Raw genomic sequence first — 22,305 nt, 5'->3', positions numbered from 1 at the left:
ACACGGCTTCTCAGCATACGAACAGCAGTAAACCCTTTGATAATGGATCATTATAGCTCTTCTGTATTATTTGTGTCACATCACATGGCCTTTCCACATGGCACTGCTCATTTTCTATCTGTAGTTATTGTTGCAACCTGTGCACTGGAGAAAAAAAAATACATTGTTACTACACAGTCCAGCTTCTGTAAACGGGCATGTTGTTGCTATCTATAGTTGGCCTCCTTTTGCTACCATATTTGCATGCACAAAATAGAATAGAGCTATGCTAACAATGTCGATTCCTAAGGAAAAAAGTTAACATGGTGATTGATGGTCGATTTCTTGTAATTTCCCACTTGTGCTTCCGGAACGATTTGATGTCACTCCCAGTTCCGACCCTTCAATTTTGGATGTAAAAAGAAAGCTCCAACACCTCAAATGGGTTTCCAATGCAAGTTAACACTTCCTTACTTCCCGCAAATTATCTTTAATCGATAAATTCAATATAAGAAAAGTAAAAAAAATTATAATAGTGATAGAAAAACCATGCGTTATTAACAGGCTAGTGGTGATAATAAAACAGAACGGGGCTGATTCGGAACTGATAAAACCTTTATTTCACTTTAAATTGTCTTTTACATTTTGTCCTGTTGATAACATGTAAGGTGAAACTAGAGTTGAATTTTTTTAATTTTTTTTTTTCTCTTTTTAATGACATACACAAAGTATCTAGTATTACGTCAATAATAACCAGGGTAGAGTGGGGGAAAAGATTGAGGGAAATTATTTTTTTTGTCATCTTTTTTTTTTATTGGTGTGTATCCTTAAAAGCTAAAAGTCTAAAAATGTCTCACAGCCACGTGCGCGCTAAGCAACAAAAACCGTCACAGAAGCAATTTTTTTTTTTTTTTTTTTTTAGTTTTTTTTTTTTTATTATTATTATTTTTTAAAGCAGAGAATACTGGTTCAGTCAGTAAAAACAATTATTATTTGAGATAATACCAGATATACAGACAGGCTTTCAGTGCCACATTCACTACTGCATGGGATCATATTTATTTTTTAATTTGTTTTCCTTAGAAAGCGTAGAATAGAATAGAATAACTGCCATTTTTTTTGTTCAGCTAACGAGAAAAAGATGCGGCAGGGATTAATTAATAATAATTTATTTTCTTTTTTTTTAACCTTTTTTTTTAGCTTCAGTGCATGAAAACAATTGTCCCCAGCGTTAAGAGAGAAATAAAACATTGAGACATGACTTTTTCTACACCTACAGAGTGGAATGTCGAGATGGTTATGACAAGGTTATTGTGACACTGAGGAGGAGAAAACACAATTGATTTATTTTTTATTTATTTTTTTTAATTACGAAAATCAAGGGCTTTAAACGGGCTTACTGGTCTGTATTTTTGTTGGCTTATATTTCATAAAGCTTAAAATACTAGTTTGCGAATTGAATTAGCTATTGCTAACGTGCGGCATCTTGATATTGGCATGGGCGTTGTCATTTAAAAAAGGCCTGATTTTCTGTTGCCAGTTCAGATCTGGAATTTGTACCATTTCTCATTCGAAAGATAATCTAAAAAAGGTTGATTGACACGTATGTATGATTATGAACTTTTGAAAATATTAAATGTGATTCGAACTACTTCCTCCCTTCCACTAACAGATGATTGGTTGATCGGCTGCCGCTCCTTCAAATACGCGTACCTGTCGTGGACACTTCATAACTGCTTCCTTGGTTTTGTTTTGTTCATAATTCGAATTCAAACTGTTAAAAAAATTCTGTTTAAGAACTGAATTTACAACTCATTTCCTGTAGTTTTTTAGCACACTACAATAAATGCAAGAAGCACTCCAGGAACTACATTTTAAATCTAGCTTTACTTCCTTGTTTAGATAATTTTTTTCAGCCTGATTTCCCCAAGTCAACAATGAACTTTTTTGTTGTTAAGACAGTTGGCCTGATGATATTTATCAGCTTTAGAAATGGACCAATCAAAACGCAGGAACAATAACTGCCGTTTAGATTTTTTTTTGTGAATGAGGAAGCAGGAAGTATCAATTTCCCCCATGCAATGCGTTGCCATGGTAGATTTACATGGTGATAAATGACATAATGCATTCTTATTGGCTGATCTCACCATTAACTAAAGACTCTTCTAGACTTGTCACTACACGCAATAAAAAGGGCATAGGGAAGGTTTTTGAGGAAGAGATGAGAGGGAAAAAATACAGTACCGAGAAATGATCTGGTCAAAATAACACCTAAGCAAAAAAGTCAGCAGTTGACCAACATATTTAAGATTATTTTCATCGCATAGCAGGTGATATTAACGAAAAACAATCGACTAAACCATTTTTTTTTTATCGAAAGACAAGATTTACAGTTAAGCTCTATAGAAATGTTTTACAATTTTACAGTTTTCAAGAACCGAAGAGTTTGATTTAGTTTAAAAACACACAAATAAAATACAATTATATATATATATATAATTATAAGCATTTTTTTAAAATAAGCAATCGCATTAATATGTTACAGGGGATTAACTTTAGGGACAGCCGTGCTCATTTTTAACAAGGACGATTTTCGTGAAAAGGTCTAAAAATTCCTCAAACTTAAAGACGGAATATAATTTTCAATATAGTTTTAGCTCCAAACTGGGAATATTTTCAAAATGGCGTCAATTTTATAACTCCATTTCCTTGTTAAGAAAATGTAATAAAAACAGTGAGTGTTTTGATTACAATTTTAAACCTACGCTTTAGTTTAAGATATTTTGTTGTCAGTGTCACAATACAGCCTTGTAAGGAAGGAACCCTTCTGTATAATCTGCAGCATAATAGCACTGACTGCTGATATAAACTCACACCAACAACCCCCCAAATATATATATTCATCTGAATATCGTCTCTCTCCATGGAAACCAAAGATCTGGTATAGAAGGAAAAACTAAGAAGCATCACAGTGTTTGTTGAAAATAAACGGACAGTTTAATAACCATTTTTTGTTTTGTATTTGTTTAAAGTTGGAATAAAACCATTTTTGCCATTTTTTTTTTGGCAGTACACTAAGAAAAAGCCAAAAGGAGAAAAAGGGGGGTGGGGGGGGGGGTGGACAACTATATAATAAATGCATTAACTCGCTAAGAGAGTAAAGGGGGAGAGGGAGGGAGGGACAGTGAGAGAATTTACTGAGATGTTAAGGGGGATGTAGGGGGGGGGGGGAGAGGGGAAGTGGAAAAATGGTGGGTCAAGATTACATGAAAATGGTTAAAAATGGGCCCTAAAAAGACATTAATTCATGGTGTTTTTTTTGGGGACAATAATAAAACAAAAAAAAAAGAGCCCTCCCTTGCGTGCTATAAGACTAGGCCAAGCCAGGTGTGTATTTTTTTTTAGTCTGCTTGCTGGCTGGCAAATCGGAGTGCCATAAAGTAGGGGAGTGGGGGGGGGGGAAATGGGGTAATAGGTAAGTATTTCATGTTTTTTTTTATTAAACCCCCTATGTATGTGGATCCTTCATTTTAATAATTTTTTCTTTCTTTAAATATCCGTTTTGTGTGAAGGTTCAGGTACTAATTCATGCTGTTGGTTATACAGAAGGGAAGTTGGAAAAGGTGGTTTTTAAGGGGGGAGAGAGAGAGAGAGAGGATGGGCTTGAAAAAGGCTGGGGGACGGGCGAGGGAATGAACGGGCTGTTTTTTTTTATGTGTAAGAAGAAGAAGAAGAAGACAGGGGGAATAGAGGGAGAGAGAGAGTGGGGGAGAGGGAGAGAGATAAAGAGAGTGGGGGGGGAGGTGGGTTAACAGTGAAGTGCTCTAGTTCTCTCCATCCCCGGTCTCGCCCTCGTCACCCTGGTTTTCTGATGTCCACAGCTGGAGAGAAACGAGAAATATATCAGTTATTGTGTCAATTTAAAACAATAATTTGACAATTCTGAAAATTAATTTTTTTTTTAATAAAAAAATTAGTAAGTAACTCCTTAGAACCTTCTATGCTTTAAAAACTTAAAAAGGGGAAGGGCCAATCCATTATTTATAGCTACGTGATATAGCACACGTAACGAATAATGTAGGAATAAAAAATATCTGCAAACATATCTACTGTAGTTCCCAAAAATTGTTTCGTCATGTGAGGTTACATTACGACAGTCTGCTACTGATAATGATCGACTTTAGGATAAAACCGAGAAAATTCAGATATTGACGTGTAATTCTTGGTGTAATGGATACTGGAGTTTGGATTTTCACACGATGTAAAAACCAAATCAGCTAAATCAAAAGAAAGCTTTGGAATATTTCACTTTATGTATATAAAAAAAAATGTTTTATGTATTTTATGTAGATGCACATGTAGATCATGATTGACTTTATGATATAACTGATTGAACCGAGATGTTGCCAGGTAGTGTGTGTGTGTGTGTGTGAGTGTGTGTGTGTGTGTGTGTGTGTGTGTGTGTGTGTGTGTGTGCTGGACTCACAGTGAGGTTGTCCCTTAGTAGCTGCATGATCAGCGTGCTGTCTTTGTACGAGTCCTCGTTCAAGGTGTCGAGCTCAGCGATCGCCTCGTCAAAAGCCTGAAGAGAGAGAAACACAGACACAGAGAAAGGTTTAGTTACAGCAGCTGGAAATCCACTGAAAACATAGGTTGCGTTCCGAATATATACTGCACCCTCTTTCGTCCATCTCTCTCTCCCTCTCTCTCTCTCTCCCTCTCTCTGTCCCTCTTTCATTCTCTCTCTCTCTCTCTCTCTCTCTCTCTCTTTCTGTCTCTCTCATCCATCTCTCTCTGACTCTCTGGTTGCGTTCCGAATCGCATACACTTTCTTTTTTCTATTCTACATACTACATCCGACGATAAAAAGAATCTAGTTAGGATGCAGTAAGCATACTATTGGGACATACTTTTCTCTCTTATTTCATCATAACATTGCGCCTTGATCTTGCCTCTTGCTTTTATATCCGTCGCATCCCCGTTTGTTTTCATATGGAGGCTTCGTCGATGTGACGTCACTTCACGTGCGCACTGGATTGTGGGTCAGAATCGCCCAAATAGGATGCACTTTTCAACACTAACAATCTTGGCCGCATGAAGTAGGACATCCGGGTACTTCTAACCATCCTAAATCTGGCCACAAGAATCGGGACATCCTAAATCTTTTTTCTACATACTATATAGTAGAAAGTATGCGATTCGGAACGCAACCATAGTTAAACGACATTTCTATGTCCGTTCTCAAATGAATAACATTTGCGATAACTTACATTTAGTTGCTTTTAGAGTTATTTTAAAATGCACACGTTGGATCTTTGTCAAAATCTGTGAATATTTCCTCATGATCCACTATCTTTCAGTACTGTGTGTGCGCTGAAACAAATGTGTTGGTGTTAATGCACAGCCTAGGCCCTCTCAACTGGTCTATAAACGAAGGGTACCGTATGAATACAAAGGGGGCCAACGTTTTGTTTTTTTTCAGCACACACACAGTAGACATAGGAGATTGTGAGGAGATATTCACTGATTTTGACAGAAGGTGATTTTGACAACAAGCGTTCTCCAGAATCACTGACTACACCTTTAACAAAACCAAAAAATAAAATAAAATAAAACAAAACCTATTTCCAGTAAGAAAATCAACAGAGAAGGCCCGGGCACAGAAACAGTATAATATAAATGGTAACACAACAGTCCTCTCTCTCACACAGAGCCATCCTGACAGTGTGGGCACAGCCTGTGAATCTGACCGACGCCTTTCTCAAATAGGACACACGTCTCTGGGGACTGACGAGTGGCAAAGCTTTGTCTGGCAGAAGTAGAATACAGAAAATGGCTGCACACTGCCAATCCCCGTTCTTCTCTGCTATTTAGTATAGTAGGAAAATATTTAGGATGTCCCAATGCATGTGGTCAGATGCACAATGCTGAAAAATACCCAGATGCCCTACTACATATGTTTTTTTTTTAAGATATTTTTTTGGCATTTTTTTTATGCTTTATTGATAGTGTAGAGACAGAGTTGAAATGGGGCAGAGAGGGGAGTGACATGCAGAGTACGACCGCGGGCTGGAATCGAACCCGGGTCCGCTGCTGGCCGAGGCCCATGGGGGGGGGGGGGGGGGGCGCCCTACCAACTGAGCTAAAGTGTGTTCCAAATGTAGAATACTGCAGGCAAAGTGTTATGGTCTGCTGTAGTATTATATGTAGAATATTAAAAAGCTAGAGTATGAGACTTGGAACGCAGTGCTTTTGTTCAAGTCCAGTTCTAACTAGGATTCCTACACAGTTTGCATTTCAAAATTCCATACTTTTCTAGACTCAAATTTACAGGATATTTTATTTTACGTTACAGAATAGGGGCAGTAGTCTGGAAACACAAATATTTTCCTTTCTCTTATTTTTCCCCCATACTTCCCAGACTAAGAAATCACATTACAAAAAATGAAATTCCAGACTTTTCCCTACTGCCTAGGACCCCTGTCTAACATGACTGAACTACAGGGTAACCGACCTGCTTGGCCAGAGAGCAGGCCTGCTCTGGCGAGTTGAGGATTTCGTAGTAGAAGACGGAGAAGTTGAGGGCCAGTCCCAGCCTGATGGGGTGTGTGGGCTGCATGTCCTTCTTACTGATGTCAAAGGCATCCTGGTACGCCTGCTGAGAGTTCTCCACCGTGTCTGTAACACACACACACACACACACACACACACACACACACACACACACACACACACACACACACACACACACACACACACACACACACACACACACACACACAGAGTCAGTTTTATGTTGCTACACACATTAACATTTCAGATCACAACTCAAAACACATCTGTTTAAAACTGCCTATTCCATTTTCTGTCCGCTGCTCTGCTTCTTTCTGTTGTTTGTATTGTTGCTTTTATTTTATTTGGCTCACTACTACTTTTTTTAAAGTGTCCTTGAGTGAAAGAGAGAGAAAGGCGCCTTTAAATTAAATGTATTATTATCCTCATTGGTCTCAATGACTCGTTACATCAACACACTTTGCACAAAGAACGTCTACACAAGAGCTGTAACCTTTACTGGGACTTGGGATACAATGGCCTTGGTGAATACTCAATTCTGATTGGATGGAGTCCATTCCACGCTCCGCTGCTAACCAAATTTACAGAAGCTACGGTGGCCTTCAAGGACAAGAAGCTATAGTTACTAAAGATGGGATCATCCACCACTGCCTCAAGTCTTTCCACAATATCAAGTGATGAGGTGAAGATGTATTTAGTTATTTATTCTATAGAACTTCTTCTTCTTGGTCTTCTAACAGGGGCATTTCCCCAGGACGCCCACGTTATATATTTAAATACGAATAAGGTCGTTAAGTTTGTCCGTTATGCGCTACTGTAGAAACATGGCAAACTTCAGTGCAAAACAAACGGACAAAAGTCTCACAAAAACTGGTGTTAATTCCAAGTTTGACTTCAAGAATTTACAATACAGAATCTTTCATTTTTGACCAATTACTATCCACGTCAACCTGCCATCCATAACCCCAGTAGAGAGGAGGCATTCCTTTGGCTTCGTCACCACTGTGTCACAATGTCTTATACAACGTTGTCCTTTGACTTTGTCTGGACAATCAGAGTCTGACGATTGATCATAACCTTAGCAACCGACCATTATACGTAACTGTCTCTTGGCAACAGTGTGAATCAGTGTCTCACCATGAACGGGAATTCAACCCAAAAGGATAAAAATAGATAAATAGACGATAGAGGAATCGTCTGATGAAATGATTGAATGATTGGGTCGTTTAGTTCTGTCTGGTGAATCGTTCGTGACCTTTTTAAATATCAATCTCAGTGTTTTGTAAAATATTGGTATGCGACTAATTAGTTAGGAAATGACATAAAAGCCGAGACTGTTCTAGTAAACTATGATGCTTCATGTGGCCTCTAACCCCTGACTGTCTGAAAAGGAGACGCACACATACACACACACACGTCTCTCTCTGTGTAAGGACACTCATTAACATGGCATTCCCTAGCCCCTTACCATCAAACCTAAATGCCTATCCTCAACCCCTACACTAACCTAAACCTAATAATTCATACCTGAACCTTTAAACCTAGTGTTGACCCTCAAACAGCCCTTTGAAGAAGTGAGGACCAGGTAAAATGTCCTCAATTTCCAAAAATGTCCTCAACTCAATGGTTAAAAGCCCAAATTGGTCCCCACAAAGTTACACACACAGAAAATGAAAAACATGCTTCAATCAGTTTTTCATGCTAGAGATGAAAAATCTTCTCGGGATTGTTACACACTATAGCTTTAATAAGAGAATACCACTTAGTTCCTTTTCCCCAGAACACCAGACCAAAACAAAACAACTTTTTGATTTTTTTCCAGTGGCTAAACACTCTTAACCCTTCTTTGAGCCCCCGGATGCTCATGGGGGCGACAGAAGTTACACGCTATAGCTTTAATAAGGAAGTACCACCTAGTTCCTTTAGCTGAATCCCAGACAAACACACAATAACCCTGCGTTCCAATCCCCATACTTCCCTACTATTTAGTAGGCCAGAAAAAGATTAAGGATGTTCCAATACATGCACGTCAATTATTGTAGTATGCTGAAAATACATAAATGCCCCACTAACTCCAATAGCATTTTGCAGTTTATTCTTGGCATTTCTCGACATAATAGAGAAAAAACTTCCTTATCTGATTTTTTTTCTTCTCTCCTGTGGCCCATAAACTCTTCTGTACTTTAGTATGTAGTGTAGTAAAAATAAAGAGTATGTGATTTGGAATGCAGGGTAAGATACAGCTGTTTTTTAGTTTTTTTACAATGGCTAAACAGTCTTACCCTTCTTTGAGTCGCCGGATGCGACCTCTGACAGGTACCTGAAGTAGTCTCCTTTCATTTTGAGGTAGAACACCTTGCTCTCCGCCTGAGTCGCGTTGGCAATGAGGAATTTGTCGAGCAGATTCTGAAACAGACCAGACCAACAGAAAGGTTAGGAAAACAAATACATATTCAAAAAAAATTAAGAGAATTTTTTGGCATTTTTTCTTTGTACAACAGTTTTTGAGAGACAGAGCTGAAATGGGTCAGAGAGGGGAATGACATGCAGAGAACGACCACGGGCTGGATTCTAACGCAGGGTTTGCTGTGAAGAGGACTGAGATTCTATTGGGGGCGGGAGGGGGGGGTCTAACTACTAAACCACAAGCACACCCCGAAACTTAGTTTTTTTTATACACAAATGGCATGAGTAACATACACATACATGTCATTGCACTGCAGCAGCCTTTGCTTGAAAACGAAACTGTTAAATACAGCCAACCGCTTAAAGAGGAACCAGTGATATCTAAATACATCCTCAAAAGAAAAGCTAACCGGTTCTTAGAAGGTTGGGAAGTTGAACAAACTGAAATCGCCACTAGCAACAGCCCCGAGCTAGAATTAGCTTTGCATTGGTGGAGAAGGGAATATGAGAGTATAGTGGAGATATTGTTTTGACAATTTTGTAAATCAATAAACAGGATAGACTTATTGGATTATATAGGTAATGGTAATAATGTAATGAAGTGCCATGATTTTTCAGGTGTTTATTATAATAATATAATTCTAACAATTTTATTTATATAGCACTTTTTTCTTTAACACAAAACACAAGTTATAAAATGTGAAAAAGAAACATATTCAAGTGCACAATATTAAAAAACTTGTGAGAATACCAATTGTTTTATCCCTTAATATAGTCCAGCTCAATTCATTGAAGAGTGTAACAATATCTAACATTGTTGCAATATTAAATCACATATATACATGCGACCCAGATTGCTCTGTCCAGTTTTGCTGCACTAACACCCATCTCTACTCCAACTGTTAGTGTGCCCACTCACAGCATGACAAACAGCTTTTTATCACACGCCCACACACACACACACACACACACACACACACACACACACACACACACACACACACACACACACACACACACACACACACACACACACACACACACACCATTGCCATCCAGCAGTCAGCACCAGTTTGTGGAAGGATCTAGCCGTGTTTGTAGTATCTATCGAGCCAATAGCCACTATAGCAGATCAGTTGTTAACTATGACATACATTCTTTATATTGACAGTTTATATGCCTAATCTATGTGTGACTTTTTTTTTTTTGAAATCAGCTATATAATGAAACCGTTTTCCTAACATTTCCGACCCCATTTCAAGATGTAAAAAAATATATATTCTGTATAACATAAGACCATTACAGTTTTGCTATAAGTCTGATAAACCCCAATTATGTGACATTATTTTCAGCTACATTATGAACCTTTACTGCAGGTCATCCCCCCCTCTCTCTCTGTCTCCCCATTTCAACTCTGTACTGTCTAATAAAGCTTGAAAATGCAAAAAAAAAAAAAAAAAAAAAAAAAGCTTTATTGGCATGACGATTGTGGTAAACAGTAACAGTATTGGTCAATGTGTGTGTGGCATATTGTTGGTCCTGCCAACACATCAACACTGTTCCCCTCTCCAACCGTCCTGCTGCTTTAGAGGACGTCCCGCCTCCACTGTCACTCACACACAGCACATCACTGCAGAGGCTTCATGTCTGACCTTGAAGATATTATTAGAAATCTGCTCGAGCTCTGAATGAAAATGTATTCTGCTTTTACCTTGAGAAGATGTTATGTTTTAAAGCTAGTCAGGACCTGGCATTGTGAGGCCTAATATGTCATATTAAAGAACCTGTCAAAAAGGAAATACCTATTTAGACGTGCTTGTACTCGCTATGCATCGCACATCTTGGGCACACAAAAATATGACCTCGCCGTTTCGTTGTGCAAAGCTTTAGATTATAGATTATAAGACGGCAGCTTAAAATACTTGACAAGTAAATGTCATGCAGTGACTTCCTTCATTTGGAATTGTATTGAGGGACATTGTGATGTGTTCAAGTGCTAATCAGTAAAATGTGTTTTTGGCGTAGGTAACTTTCACTCCTCAAGCCTATGACCGCAATTCTCTCTGTCCATGTACACACCTCCTCCCTCGCTCCATACCTGGCTATCCTATCCCTCTGCAATGCCTTGGGTCCCTTGGAAGGTGCTATATAAATTAAATCTATTATTATGATTATGGGGGCTCTTCGGTGGCGTTGTGGCTAGAGCACATAACAAATATGCTCAGTCCTTGTCGCAGTGGTCGCAGGTTTGAATCCAACCCGGGGACCGTCACTGCATTTCATCCCCCTCTCTCTCCCAATTTCCACTCTGTCACTATCTACCTCAAACTGTCAAATAAAGGTAAACCCAAAAAATATTAAAAAAATATATATAGATATTTTTTGCCGTAGGTAACTTCCACTCATTCAGCTTATCACCACTTATCTCTCTCTATCCATCGTCACACCCCCTCTCTGTCCTTTCCAGCCCTGTCCAATACCGGGCCTGTCCCATCCCTTGGGTTCCTTGAAAGGCTCTATATAAATTAAATATATTATTATTATTATTATAAAAACCTACCAGCACGTCGTTGCAGATTTCCTGCAGTTCAGACTCGATCTTGACGCGGTAGTCTCGGGCCATCTGCTGCTTCTTCTCGTTTCCCTCCGTCTTCTGCTCGATGCTCGAGATGACGCGCCAGGAGGACCGGCGGGCTCCCACCTAGGACATTAAAACAACAATTAAGAATCATAAATACACGGGACGATATACACACACACACACAGGTCTTTTTTTTTTTTTTTTAAATATGTTTTTTGGGCATTTTTATGCTTTATTGATAGTGTAGAGACAGAGGTGAAATGGGGCAGAGAGGGGAGTGACATGCAGAGAACGACCGCGGGCGGGAATCGAACCCGGGTCTGCTGCTGGGCCCGGCCCGGGAGGGGGACGCCTTACCGACTGAGCTAAAGGCGCCCCCACACACACACACACACACACACACACACACAGGTCTGTATAAACTTCACCTAATGGAGGTGAAACATGGACGTTAACCCAAAACAATTTACTTTAAAATACACAATTTTTTTATATACAGTAAACAAAAATCAAGATGATCAAACAGTAAAACCAAACATAAGTGTGAACAATCCCTGCGTTCCAATCCCCATACTTCCCTACTATTTAGTATGCCAGTACAAGATTTAGGATGTCCCAATACATGCACATCAATTGTAGTATGCTGTAAATACATAAATGCCCCACTAACTCCAATAGCATTTTGGAGTATTCGTCTTTATTCTTGACATTTCTCGACGTAATGAAAAAAAAAAATCTTCCTTATCTATTTTTTTCTCTCCTGTGGACCTAAAACTCTTCTGTTCTTTAGTATGTAGTGTAGTAAAAAGAAAAAGTATGTTATTTGGAACGCAGGGTTAGTGTGTCTTATGTTATTCCTCTGTGTCCTTACTAAAACAAACCCACAATAACGACCATAATATTGCCTTCCCAGTTAGGTTACAGCTAGTAGAATAGTAATGAAGCATGCAGCGAAATAAGTATTCAAGAGCGGTCCTACTCAATGCTAGCAACATCTCAATGATAAATAGAACACAGAACCTGAGGCGGCTCTTATGTAACAGGAGCTTTTAAAGTCGGACCACAAAAACTTGGAAACATTAAACACAGCACAGCAGGGGAGAGAGACCACAGATTATATAAAGAGACACTAAATGCAACAAAAAAAATGTTTAACTGTCACTGTAAAAGCTATAAATACACATCAGGGTAAAGCAGGTAGGGGTGTGTGTGTGTGTGTGTGTGTGTGTGTGTGTGTGTGTGTGTGTGTGTGTGTGTGTGTGTGGAGAAAAACATCCTTCAATAGCACATACCAAAGTACAACTGCCTTATAAAATGCATTCTAACAAGAGATATTTTTTTTTAAAAGATGCTAATTGCAAAAATATTAACCATCTTTGTAAATGCTAAAAATACACACCACATCAGGATAATGCAGAGGTGTGTGTGTGTGTGTGTGTGTGTTTGTGTGTGTGTGTGCGTAGAATAACATCCTTCAATAGCTTATACTAGAGTAAAACTGTCTTTAAAAATGGCTTTTAGGCAAGTGTTGAAATGGCATGTCAGTCCTGCACATTATGTCCTGTTGGCCCTAAACCATACACAGGAAATGTCTCCAAAGAAAAAAAATGTGGCAGTGGTTTGAGAAAGAACAGAGGCTCCTTGGATGTACTGGGACGTCCTAAGCTGCCATAGCTATTAAATCATTCTCCTGATGCTGAAAATCAACATAGGTGTAACGAGATATCATAGGACAAGGGTTTGCCAATAGTACATACAGCCCCGGAAAAAATTAAGAGACCAGTCTGGATTTTTCCTAAATTTTCACCTCTACATTACGTATTGAAAATGCTCTAAATGACAATATTTTTATAGTGAATTTGGTAGAAATGTTGTCAGTAGTTTATATTATAAAATCAAAATGTTCATTTCACTCAAACATATGCCTATAAAGAGTAAAACAAGAGACACTGAACATTTGGAGTGGTCTCTTCATTTTTTTCCAGAGCTGTATATGTGATAGTGTGTGGCGGGGCTGGAAAATGCATTATAATATCAATTGAATTGTATCAACAGGGCTGTGAATGTAGTGGATATTAGTGGTATAAGAGAACCACACAGGCAATTTTCACATCATTTTTGACCAGTGGCGGTGTGCTTTCTCTGGCTGTATTCAGACCACAATCAGTCCATGGTTCATTCCATATGAAAACGTTTGTGTTTTCACAACAAGCAGCGACTTCCAAACTCAACCATGAACTTCCTCTAGACTCTGCTCCTGTCTGTCTGTCTGTCTGTCTGTCTGTCTGTCTGTCTGTCTGTCTGTCTGTCTGTCTGTCTGTCTGTCTGTCTGTCTGTCTGTCTGTCTGTCTGTCTGTCTTTATTTATTTATGTACAGAGGAATACAATTCTTCATTCAAGCTGAAACAATCCACTGAGTTTGTGTTGGTGCTGCCTCTTTACATTGTTTTCTGTTGTGCTGTATGTAACAGACAGTGAAGAAATGGTTAGTTTTTATGTCAACTGATCCAAGTTTCTCATATATGTTTGTAATTCTATGTCTTTCTCTACCGTAATAGTTTAAAAACAAAAAGTACAATGAGTGTATTGAGGGACATAAAAGAACAGATGGATGCCTTACCACTGACATTAACCTGTACGAATACACACATTGTTTTCACAGACATCACTGCCGCCAAAAAGATGCTACGTTTACGTTTCAAACCCCTACACATGTTCGTATTTGTTGGTCCAGTCTTGTCATTGTCCTGCCGTCCTTGGTTCTATGGTAATTTCCTGTCTGTTTAAAATGGAAAATAATAGAAAGTTGATCACAAAAAAAATTGTATTGAATGTCGTACCACGTTCTTGTAAGCGACAGAGAGCAGGTTGCGCTCCTCGTTGCTGAGCTCGATGCCTTGCTCCGTCACGGCCTTCATGGCAGCCGCCATGTCGTCATAACGCTCCGCCTGCTCTGCCAGCTTGGCCTTCTGCACCAGGTCGTTCTTATCCATGTCTTAGGCTGCGGGGGAGGAAAGGGGGGGAAACATAGGATAGGTTAGGTTACATTTAAACCTGCAGTGTGTAGAATTTTGGGTTTTATTTCCCAGCAGATTTTGTAGAAAGTAATTATAATATCCATAAGTACATTTAATTTAGTGCATAATAGCTGAATTTTTTTTTTAATTATTATTTTTTCCCTTAGAAAGGGTCTCATATATGTCCATATTTCTGCATATTTTGGACCAAGGCCTAGTGCCGCCATCTTGAAAGTGTAATAGTTGGAATGTCATCAGGTGCATTGTTTAAAATTTAGAATTGTTCTTGTCCTTGAAGGCCACTGTAGCTTCTGTTATTATTCGAAAGGGTTGGGGTTACCCAGGGAGCGTTGCATTCTAGAACTTTGTAGAACTTTCTTGATGATGTCATATTACACACTGCACCTTTAAACTGTATTTGTCAATTTATACAAGGTTTTGTTTTTGCACATATCCCCTCTCAAGTTCCCTCACTCCAGAGGGGGTCAGAGCACAGGGTCAGCCATAGTACAGCGCCCCTGGAGCAGTTTGGGGTTAAGTGTCTTGCTCAAGGGCACAATGGTAGAGATGGTGGACACCGTTGATGTACAGTGTGAGTTCAAAATGTAAGTGTGAGTGCCCTCTTAAGAGTATTGAGCATATGGGAGTGTCCATTTTCAAAGCTAAAACATGTATAGAAATGCTGAAGTAGTTCGACAAAAGGCTAATAAATGAACCGTCGCTACTCGGATAATACCACAAAACAGAAAAGTAACTAAATAAAATACACCAGCAAAGACATAACAACTAAACAGCGCTTCATACAAAGTCACTAAAAACCCTTTTAATTCGAGCAAAGTGGCTGATACCAGTCATTATGTCCCTGAGGGTTTCCTTTCTAAACTAGGCCATCTCTGTTATATCTACACATCACGTTGCAAGCTTTCTACAATGGACTTTTAACTGGTCACATTTTTACATATCTTGTGTATTGGAATAACTATAAATAAAATAAAATCGCTTCTTTTCTGCATTTAAAAACTGCTTGAGGATCAAAACACACACAGTTTGGTGAACACACACACACACACACACACACACACACACACACACACACACACACACACACACACACACTCTGGTGAAAGGGTTATATCTTGTGTCATGTAGGCTACAGTTCACAGGCCTATGGAGGCGCAAAAGAGGTTTAAGAAATTGGCTAAGGGGCACAGTCACACTTGGCCTGGTTTGATCTGTGCTGCTGGGCTAAAGTGTTATCGTCCCTACATAACGATCCCTGCGTTCCAATCCCCATACTTCCCTACTATTTAGTATGCCAGAAAAAGATTTAGGATGTCTCAATACATGAACGTCAATTATAGTATGTTGAAAATACATAAATGCCCCACTAACTCCAATAGCATTTTGGAGTATCTGTCTTTATTCTTGACATTTCGACATAGTGATAAAAAAAATCTTCCTTATCTGATTTTTTTTCTCTCCTGTGGCCCTAAAACTCTTCTGTACTTTAGTATGTAGTGTAGTAAGTAACAAGAATGAGTATGTGATTTGGAACGCAGGTTATGACTCTCAGTGTTTCCCCTACCATTATACAGGCCTGGCGGCCCCGCCAGGCCAACGGGACCCCCCGCCAGGCCAACAGCAGCCTGACTTTATAAAAAAAAAAAAAAAAAAAAAAAAAATTAAATACATTTTTCATTGATTTCGTAATAATCATTTGCGAGCGTCTGCGCGGCACTGTCGGCCTGTCTTTACAACCTCTCGTATGATCATCCCATCAGCTGATCTGTGTGTCTGCTTGTGTGTGTGTGTGCTCACGGCGGGCGCGATGCGCGTGTTCATTCGGTGCGCACTTGTTAAACACGGAAGCCAATGAGCAGGAGCATGACTAGCAAGCAAACGCTGAACTAGTGGCAAAAATAAAACCAGCGCCTGCTCCATGGAGATATTATGGACTCAGTAACAGGGACGTTGAACAGGAAAAAGTGCTGAGCAAAACTTAGAAAGTTAAAATCGCTACGTCGCCGTGGCAACACACCCAATCTGTATCAACAGCAGAGACAGCGCTGAAAAAAACGGCATGCACTCGTTTCAGTAAGTTTACAGAAGTGCCACACTGCTACTGCCTTTGACATTCTCAGAAAAGCATTCATTTATGTTCAAGGGATATATTAATTTACTTATTGTTTTAACTGTTAAGTTATCTTGAAAACAGCTGGCTATTGTAGCCCTATTTGTATTTTCAATGCTACTTTATTTTTATGTTTTAAATTGAGAAATAGGCTAGATGAAATATAATGGTCGGAATAAGGAATTTGCCTTATGTAGCACACATGTTGATAGGCTAATCATGATGTGTAGCCTATGTTAATTCATTTATTTTCAACAAGGCTATTTGCATTAAAAAAAAAAAAATTAAATAGGCTAGCTTCAAGGTGAGGTGATTCAGATTATTCCAGAAATGAGTAGCCTACTAGACAGGAGCTGTCTATATTAGATCTTAGTGTTTATTGTTTTTTATTGAAATCCACGTGTTTTTCTTGAATAGTTTACATGGCTTGTGTCTCCAAATTATTACAGAAAATAGTTATAGGCAGGACATATGACAGCTGTTTACAGAGCACATAATTAATCAGAGTTAATCTCTCAAAGTGCACCAGATTGATGCATTTAACTTTAAAAATGAAAAGGTTTTCTTCTGCAGGGCATGCCCCCAGACCCCCTAGAAGGTCCATTCTCACCCAGCAGGATCTAAAAATCCTGTGAGAAACACCACATGTACTAATGTACTGAATGTGAAAGCATAACCCTATGCCCTCATTTTTAACGGGCTGTCAAAAGAGGCTCATCCCAAATGGGGTTCGTTTTGGTCAATTTCTTCTAGAAATTTGGTACGCACGCGGCGCGCATACTCTTTATCAGCTCTTACCACCGGGCCTAAAAAAAATTCTAGGGGAAACACTGACTCTACAGTTCCCTGCTCTCCTGATACATTCAAAGTCATGTTAAAAAAGTATTCCATTGTTTTGTGAAAGGGTAGTAGCCCTGGGGTGCTCCGGTGGCATAGTGGATAGAGTGCGTACCATATTGGCTCCGGGCTTCGTTGCAGTGGTCGCGGGTTCAAATCTGACCCGTGGACCTTTACTGCAGGTCATCCCCCTCTCTCTCTCTCTGTCTGTGTCTCCCCATTTCAACTCTGTACAGTCTAATAAAGCTTTAAAATGGCAAAAAATAATCTTTATAAAAAAGGGAGTAGTAGCCCCAACTGTTTGTAGACGTCTATCAGCTTGATATGATATGAAGTGATAATCAGAACAATGACTATTTATTTTTTTTTTTTTTGCATTTTCAAGCTTTATTAGACAGTACAGAGGAGAGAAAGAGGGAGAGAGAGGGGATGACATGCAGTAAAGGTCCACGGGTCGGATTTGAACCCACGACCACTGCAACGAAGGCCGGAGCCAATATGGTACACGCTCTATCGACTACACCACCGGCGCAACCCAACAGTGAATCATCTTCAACAGCATCATCGTGTCATTATCGAGAAATAATTGCCTGTAGAATGCCAGGATTAACCAATCAGAAGACAGCATTTAACAGCGCAGTGTAATAATGATATTTAACTTAATCAATTCCAAAGAAGTGTCCTTGTAGATGTGGTGTGTATCAAAAGCACCACACACTCACTGGACCGATTAAATGTTCTTTTGAATGAAAAACACGTAGACGTAAATTTGCTTTGTTGACATTCAAATTTAATTTATGGGGAGAAATAATTGTATTCAGATTCAACCCTTCAAGTCAACACTTAGTGAAAGCACCATGTCCATATCGGATATCGTTTCTCTAATATACAGCTCTGGAAAAACGGCTTTCTTGAATATTGTTTTTCACTGTACCAAATTTCAAATTGTACCAGAAATTCTTGGAGGTAAAACCAAACACAACCACTCAAGGACAAGAACATTATTAGTTTTTAAGCTATTCCATTGTGTCTGGATTTGAGAATTTAAAAAAAATCAGTTCTTTAAAAAAAAAAGACTGCAGCAGATTATACTCAAGGAATGATTTTAATTGTGTTCATCTCTATGTGTCCGCATTCACACACACGACACCAGCATGAGTCATACTGACGTAGCACATAGTTGTGACCCCCCCCCAAAAAGTGTAATGTCCATAATGTGTCCGTTTAGTCACCCCCCCCAAAGGCCTTTTGATTGACACCCCGATTGCGTACATAGTGTTCTTTCTAACTCCTTCAAAGCCGCTACCTCCCTCATTAACAATCTATTCATATGGACGGCAAGTTGTCCTTTAGTTTGTGGGCAGATTTATAGCTGTGATTGTCACACACACACACACACACACACACACACACACACACACACACACACACGGATAAGACAGTGGTTATATTATGAAGACCATTATGTTTATCTCAACACCACTAGATGGCAACAAGGCCTCCATAGCAACCGGTGCCCCTCCCCCATTCCCCGTTTGTGTATTCATCATTACAAAGAATGGGTTCAATTGTATCTTTGATGTTATCTGCGATTTAAAACAAGTAGTAAAGATAAGTGTGTGTGTGTAGAATTGTTTCCCCAATGTTTTACTGCATTGTGTAGTACATTCAATTGTTCGTGCTCGTGAGCTACTTGTACTTATATGACAATGAATCAATAGTTGGTTGCAGTTATAACTGAAATTATTTGTCGTTTTGGTAACCATTTTGATTAGTCAATTTTGGTTCTGTGAAATTGTCATGGGCATTTATAGACAATTTCTGATCATTTTAAAGACCGAATGATTTAAATGTGGAGTAAGTGATTCTAGAGAACGCTTTTTGGCAAAATCACTTTGTTGAAATCAGGGAATATCTCCTCATGATCCCGCTACGTGTCCGTACCGTGTGTGTGTGCTGAAAAAAAAGAGTCCAGTGTTAATACACAGCCTAGGCTCTGTAAACAGGCATTTGGGCTTCAGTGGACCCCCTTTTTACAGATCCTAGGCTGTGTGTTAACCCCAGATATTTTCAGCGCACACATGTATGGACAGGTAGCGGATTGCGAGGTGATACACACAGATTTTGACAAATTGATTTTGTAAACAAGCGTTCTCCAGAATAGCTGACTCCACCTTTAATACATAATCACAGACAAGTAAATATCCACAGGGTTAATAACAGCGGGAAGCTTTCTGGCAAAGGCAAAGAAAAGGTTTTGCTTCAGGCTACAATTTTCATTTTATTTGCTTCTTTTATTTGCTTTTAAATCGAGTTTTCATTTTTTGTTATTTGCTTCTTTTATTCGCTTTTAAATGTTTTATAATGTGTTTTATAATGTGTTTTATGTATTCTAATCTTGCCCCTGTAAAGCACTTTGAGTGGCCTTGTGTCTGAATTGTGCTGTATAAATAAACTTGCCTTGCCTTACATGTGGCGTTCACATAGTGCTGTCATTTTTACAACCGTATAGAGCACATTTTCTTTTTCGCTTACCAAAAAAAGAAAATGGAAGGGCCATTTGTGTATGGGATCATTAACAATTCATAAACCCATTATCATGACACTGATTGAGAGGAAACCAGAGATCTCTTCATATGCACTAGTGTAGTGTTGAGGTTGAAACAAAAGGACATTTGACTGTTTTGGCCCAAATCAGCATCACTGTGTGTGTGTGGTCGGTTTCAGTTCTCTTTGAGTGAGGGATGTTAGCCGCACCTTTAAAATCACAGTATACGTTATGAATCATGAGATATACATTTCAATAGACAAGAGACACTGTTTGATATTATATTGTGCTGCTACCAAACTGAATTAGTTATAACATTTATACAGATGTTACAACTCTAATAACTCAATTAACACCTTACCAAATATAAAAAAACTACGAGTGGCGAAATAAGGTGTGTTCAGGAGGTGTGCTAAGCTAAAACCAGTGTTGCCATGTCCACTTTATAATAAGCAACTTTGGTCTGTTTTTTGTGTATTGTTGCTTACAATTATTGGTTGTCAGTTAGTTGCGTTTTTTAGGGCTTGCTCCTAAAGGATAGTGGCTTATTTGGGCTCGCTGCCTGTGCATTAAATACAGTGTGAGTTATCTGCTCTTTAGAAGTTAGTTCTGATATCCTTTCAAAGGCGTTGCTTGTATGTCATGTTGTGCAGGATTTTGTATTTATTACATTTTTATTATATATTGCCTGTTTATTATGTGTGAGACAGTAGAAGTGTGGTCTATATTTCTTTATATTTAAATGGTTCTGTTATTAGTGTGAATGCTGGAGCTCATTATTGGTGAGCTTTTAGTTTGATATGGAATTGATGCCTAGTGTTGGCATGATACATGTCTGCTGTATGGCCATAGTATGTGCCTCATTTTTGGATGGTCAGTTTATTTTTCTACTTTGTTTCAGGTATAAAAAAAAATAGAAATGTTTCAAGTTGCAGTATTTTTTGAATGGTTAAAATACACACACATCCAATCACATTAACTGATCAGCAGTTTTTGAAGAAATTATCAATGATATGGGCCTGGACTCTTCTGGTCTTGTTTTTATCATAGGCCTGAATGCTTGTTTCTCTCGCGAGATCTTGCAATCTTGCAACACTGATGAAAACGCCTATGGTGCATAAGCGCAAAAATGCATGAACGTGTGATACAATTAACTGTCCCGATTTTGACATTTGATAATATGGTGGTCATCCTTAATTAACGTCCTCATGCGCACACAGGACAGTAAATATGGGGAACACAGACAGACAGGCAGACACACACAACCACACACCGAGATAGTTACGCATTGAACACCATTGAAGAAAAAAAAATGTCGCACCAGCAAAATGTTTCAACACAGACAAAAAACAGCCCTCCAGGCCAAGCATATTTCAGTAGTGGAGGTTAGTTGCAGCTACAGCTACGCCCACAGTGTCGCATTCCCCTGCGGAATTTTAAGATGGAGAGACAGATTACGGCGAGCTAGCAGCTAGCTAGAACGATGCTAACTAACGGATTGCTAACCGTCCGCACTGCATGGCCGTTGGCGTCAACGGTTAGCAACGGTTAGCTTAGCTCATTGCTAACGGGACCGACGTGACCCAGTTGGATACAAATATGAATCTGTTGCGAGTTAAAATACACACAAGGCTCGAATGACTACAGCTGGTCTGTTTCAACATATACCTCCGTTTGTTAGGCAGTTGAATACTACCGTAAAGAGGGTTTTATTGGGTGATTTGGGGCGTATTTAATAGAGGAAACTGCCGGGAAATAGGGAGGGTGTGTTAGCTTCCAACTCGCTGCCTGCTCTACGCAATGACGGAGCTCAACTTAGCAGACATCTTTACAATGCGAATAACGACATAAAGAGGCCAATTATTGTCTGATTTCCGGGTGTAGCAGTGGGTCATCCATCCCCCATGTACCCAGCTTCATATAAGCCACCGAATGGGACGGTTTATTGATGTCACATTTGGTTATGTGGATAAAATACAGTTGTAATGTCAACAACACTGACTTGATATGTTCATGTTTGTACATTTAGTATGTGTTAGCTTTAGCGGTTTGATCAGTCTCTATGTACATCGGTTGAGTTATGTTACGCAGAAGAATCGAAAACAAATCCACCATATATCAGTGTGTGACTAAATATGCTTTTTCAGTCCACATCCTGCTACAAGGAAGTTAGCAACACACATTTCAATCAATGCGGGAATTTTGACTAGTTTATCCCCAACATATTATCCAA

General features: G+C 39.1%; 1 protein-coding gene across 1 annotated transcript in view; it reads right to left on the bottom strand.

The window, feature by feature from the left end:
- Positions 1–1,600: 1,600 nt before the first annotated feature.
- ywhaba (tyrosine 3-monooxygenase/tryptophan 5-monooxygenase activation protein, beta polypeptide a) overlaps positions 1,601–22,305 on the bottom strand; it is a 21,612-nt gene continuing 907 nt past the window's right edge. The window contains exons 2-7 of the mRNA XM_080026535.1: positions 14,380–14,540; positions 11,519–11,659; positions 8,835–8,958; positions 6,494–6,657; positions 4,466–4,561; positions 1,601–3,860 (exon numbers count right to left, since the gene is read on the bottom strand). Of these exons, the coding sequence (XP_079882661.1) occupies positions 3,804–3,860; positions 4,466–4,561; positions 6,494–6,657; positions 8,835–8,958; positions 11,519–11,659; positions 14,380–14,532 (735 nt within the window). The 5' untranslated portion in view covers positions 14,533–14,540 and the 3' untranslated portion in view covers positions 1,601–3,803. The remainder of the gene's footprint in view (positions 3,861–4,465; positions 4,562–6,493; positions 6,658–8,834; positions 8,959–11,518; positions 11,660–14,379; positions 14,541–22,305) is intronic.

Source organism: Ammodytes marinus, assembly GCF_949987685.1.
Source record: "Ammodytes marinus genome assembly, chromosome: 4".
Taxonomy (NCBI): Eukaryota; Metazoa; Chordata; class Actinopteri; order Uranoscopiformes; family Ammodytidae; genus Ammodytes; species Ammodytes marinus.
This window is presented reverse-complemented; position numbering and strand designations above follow the sequence as displayed.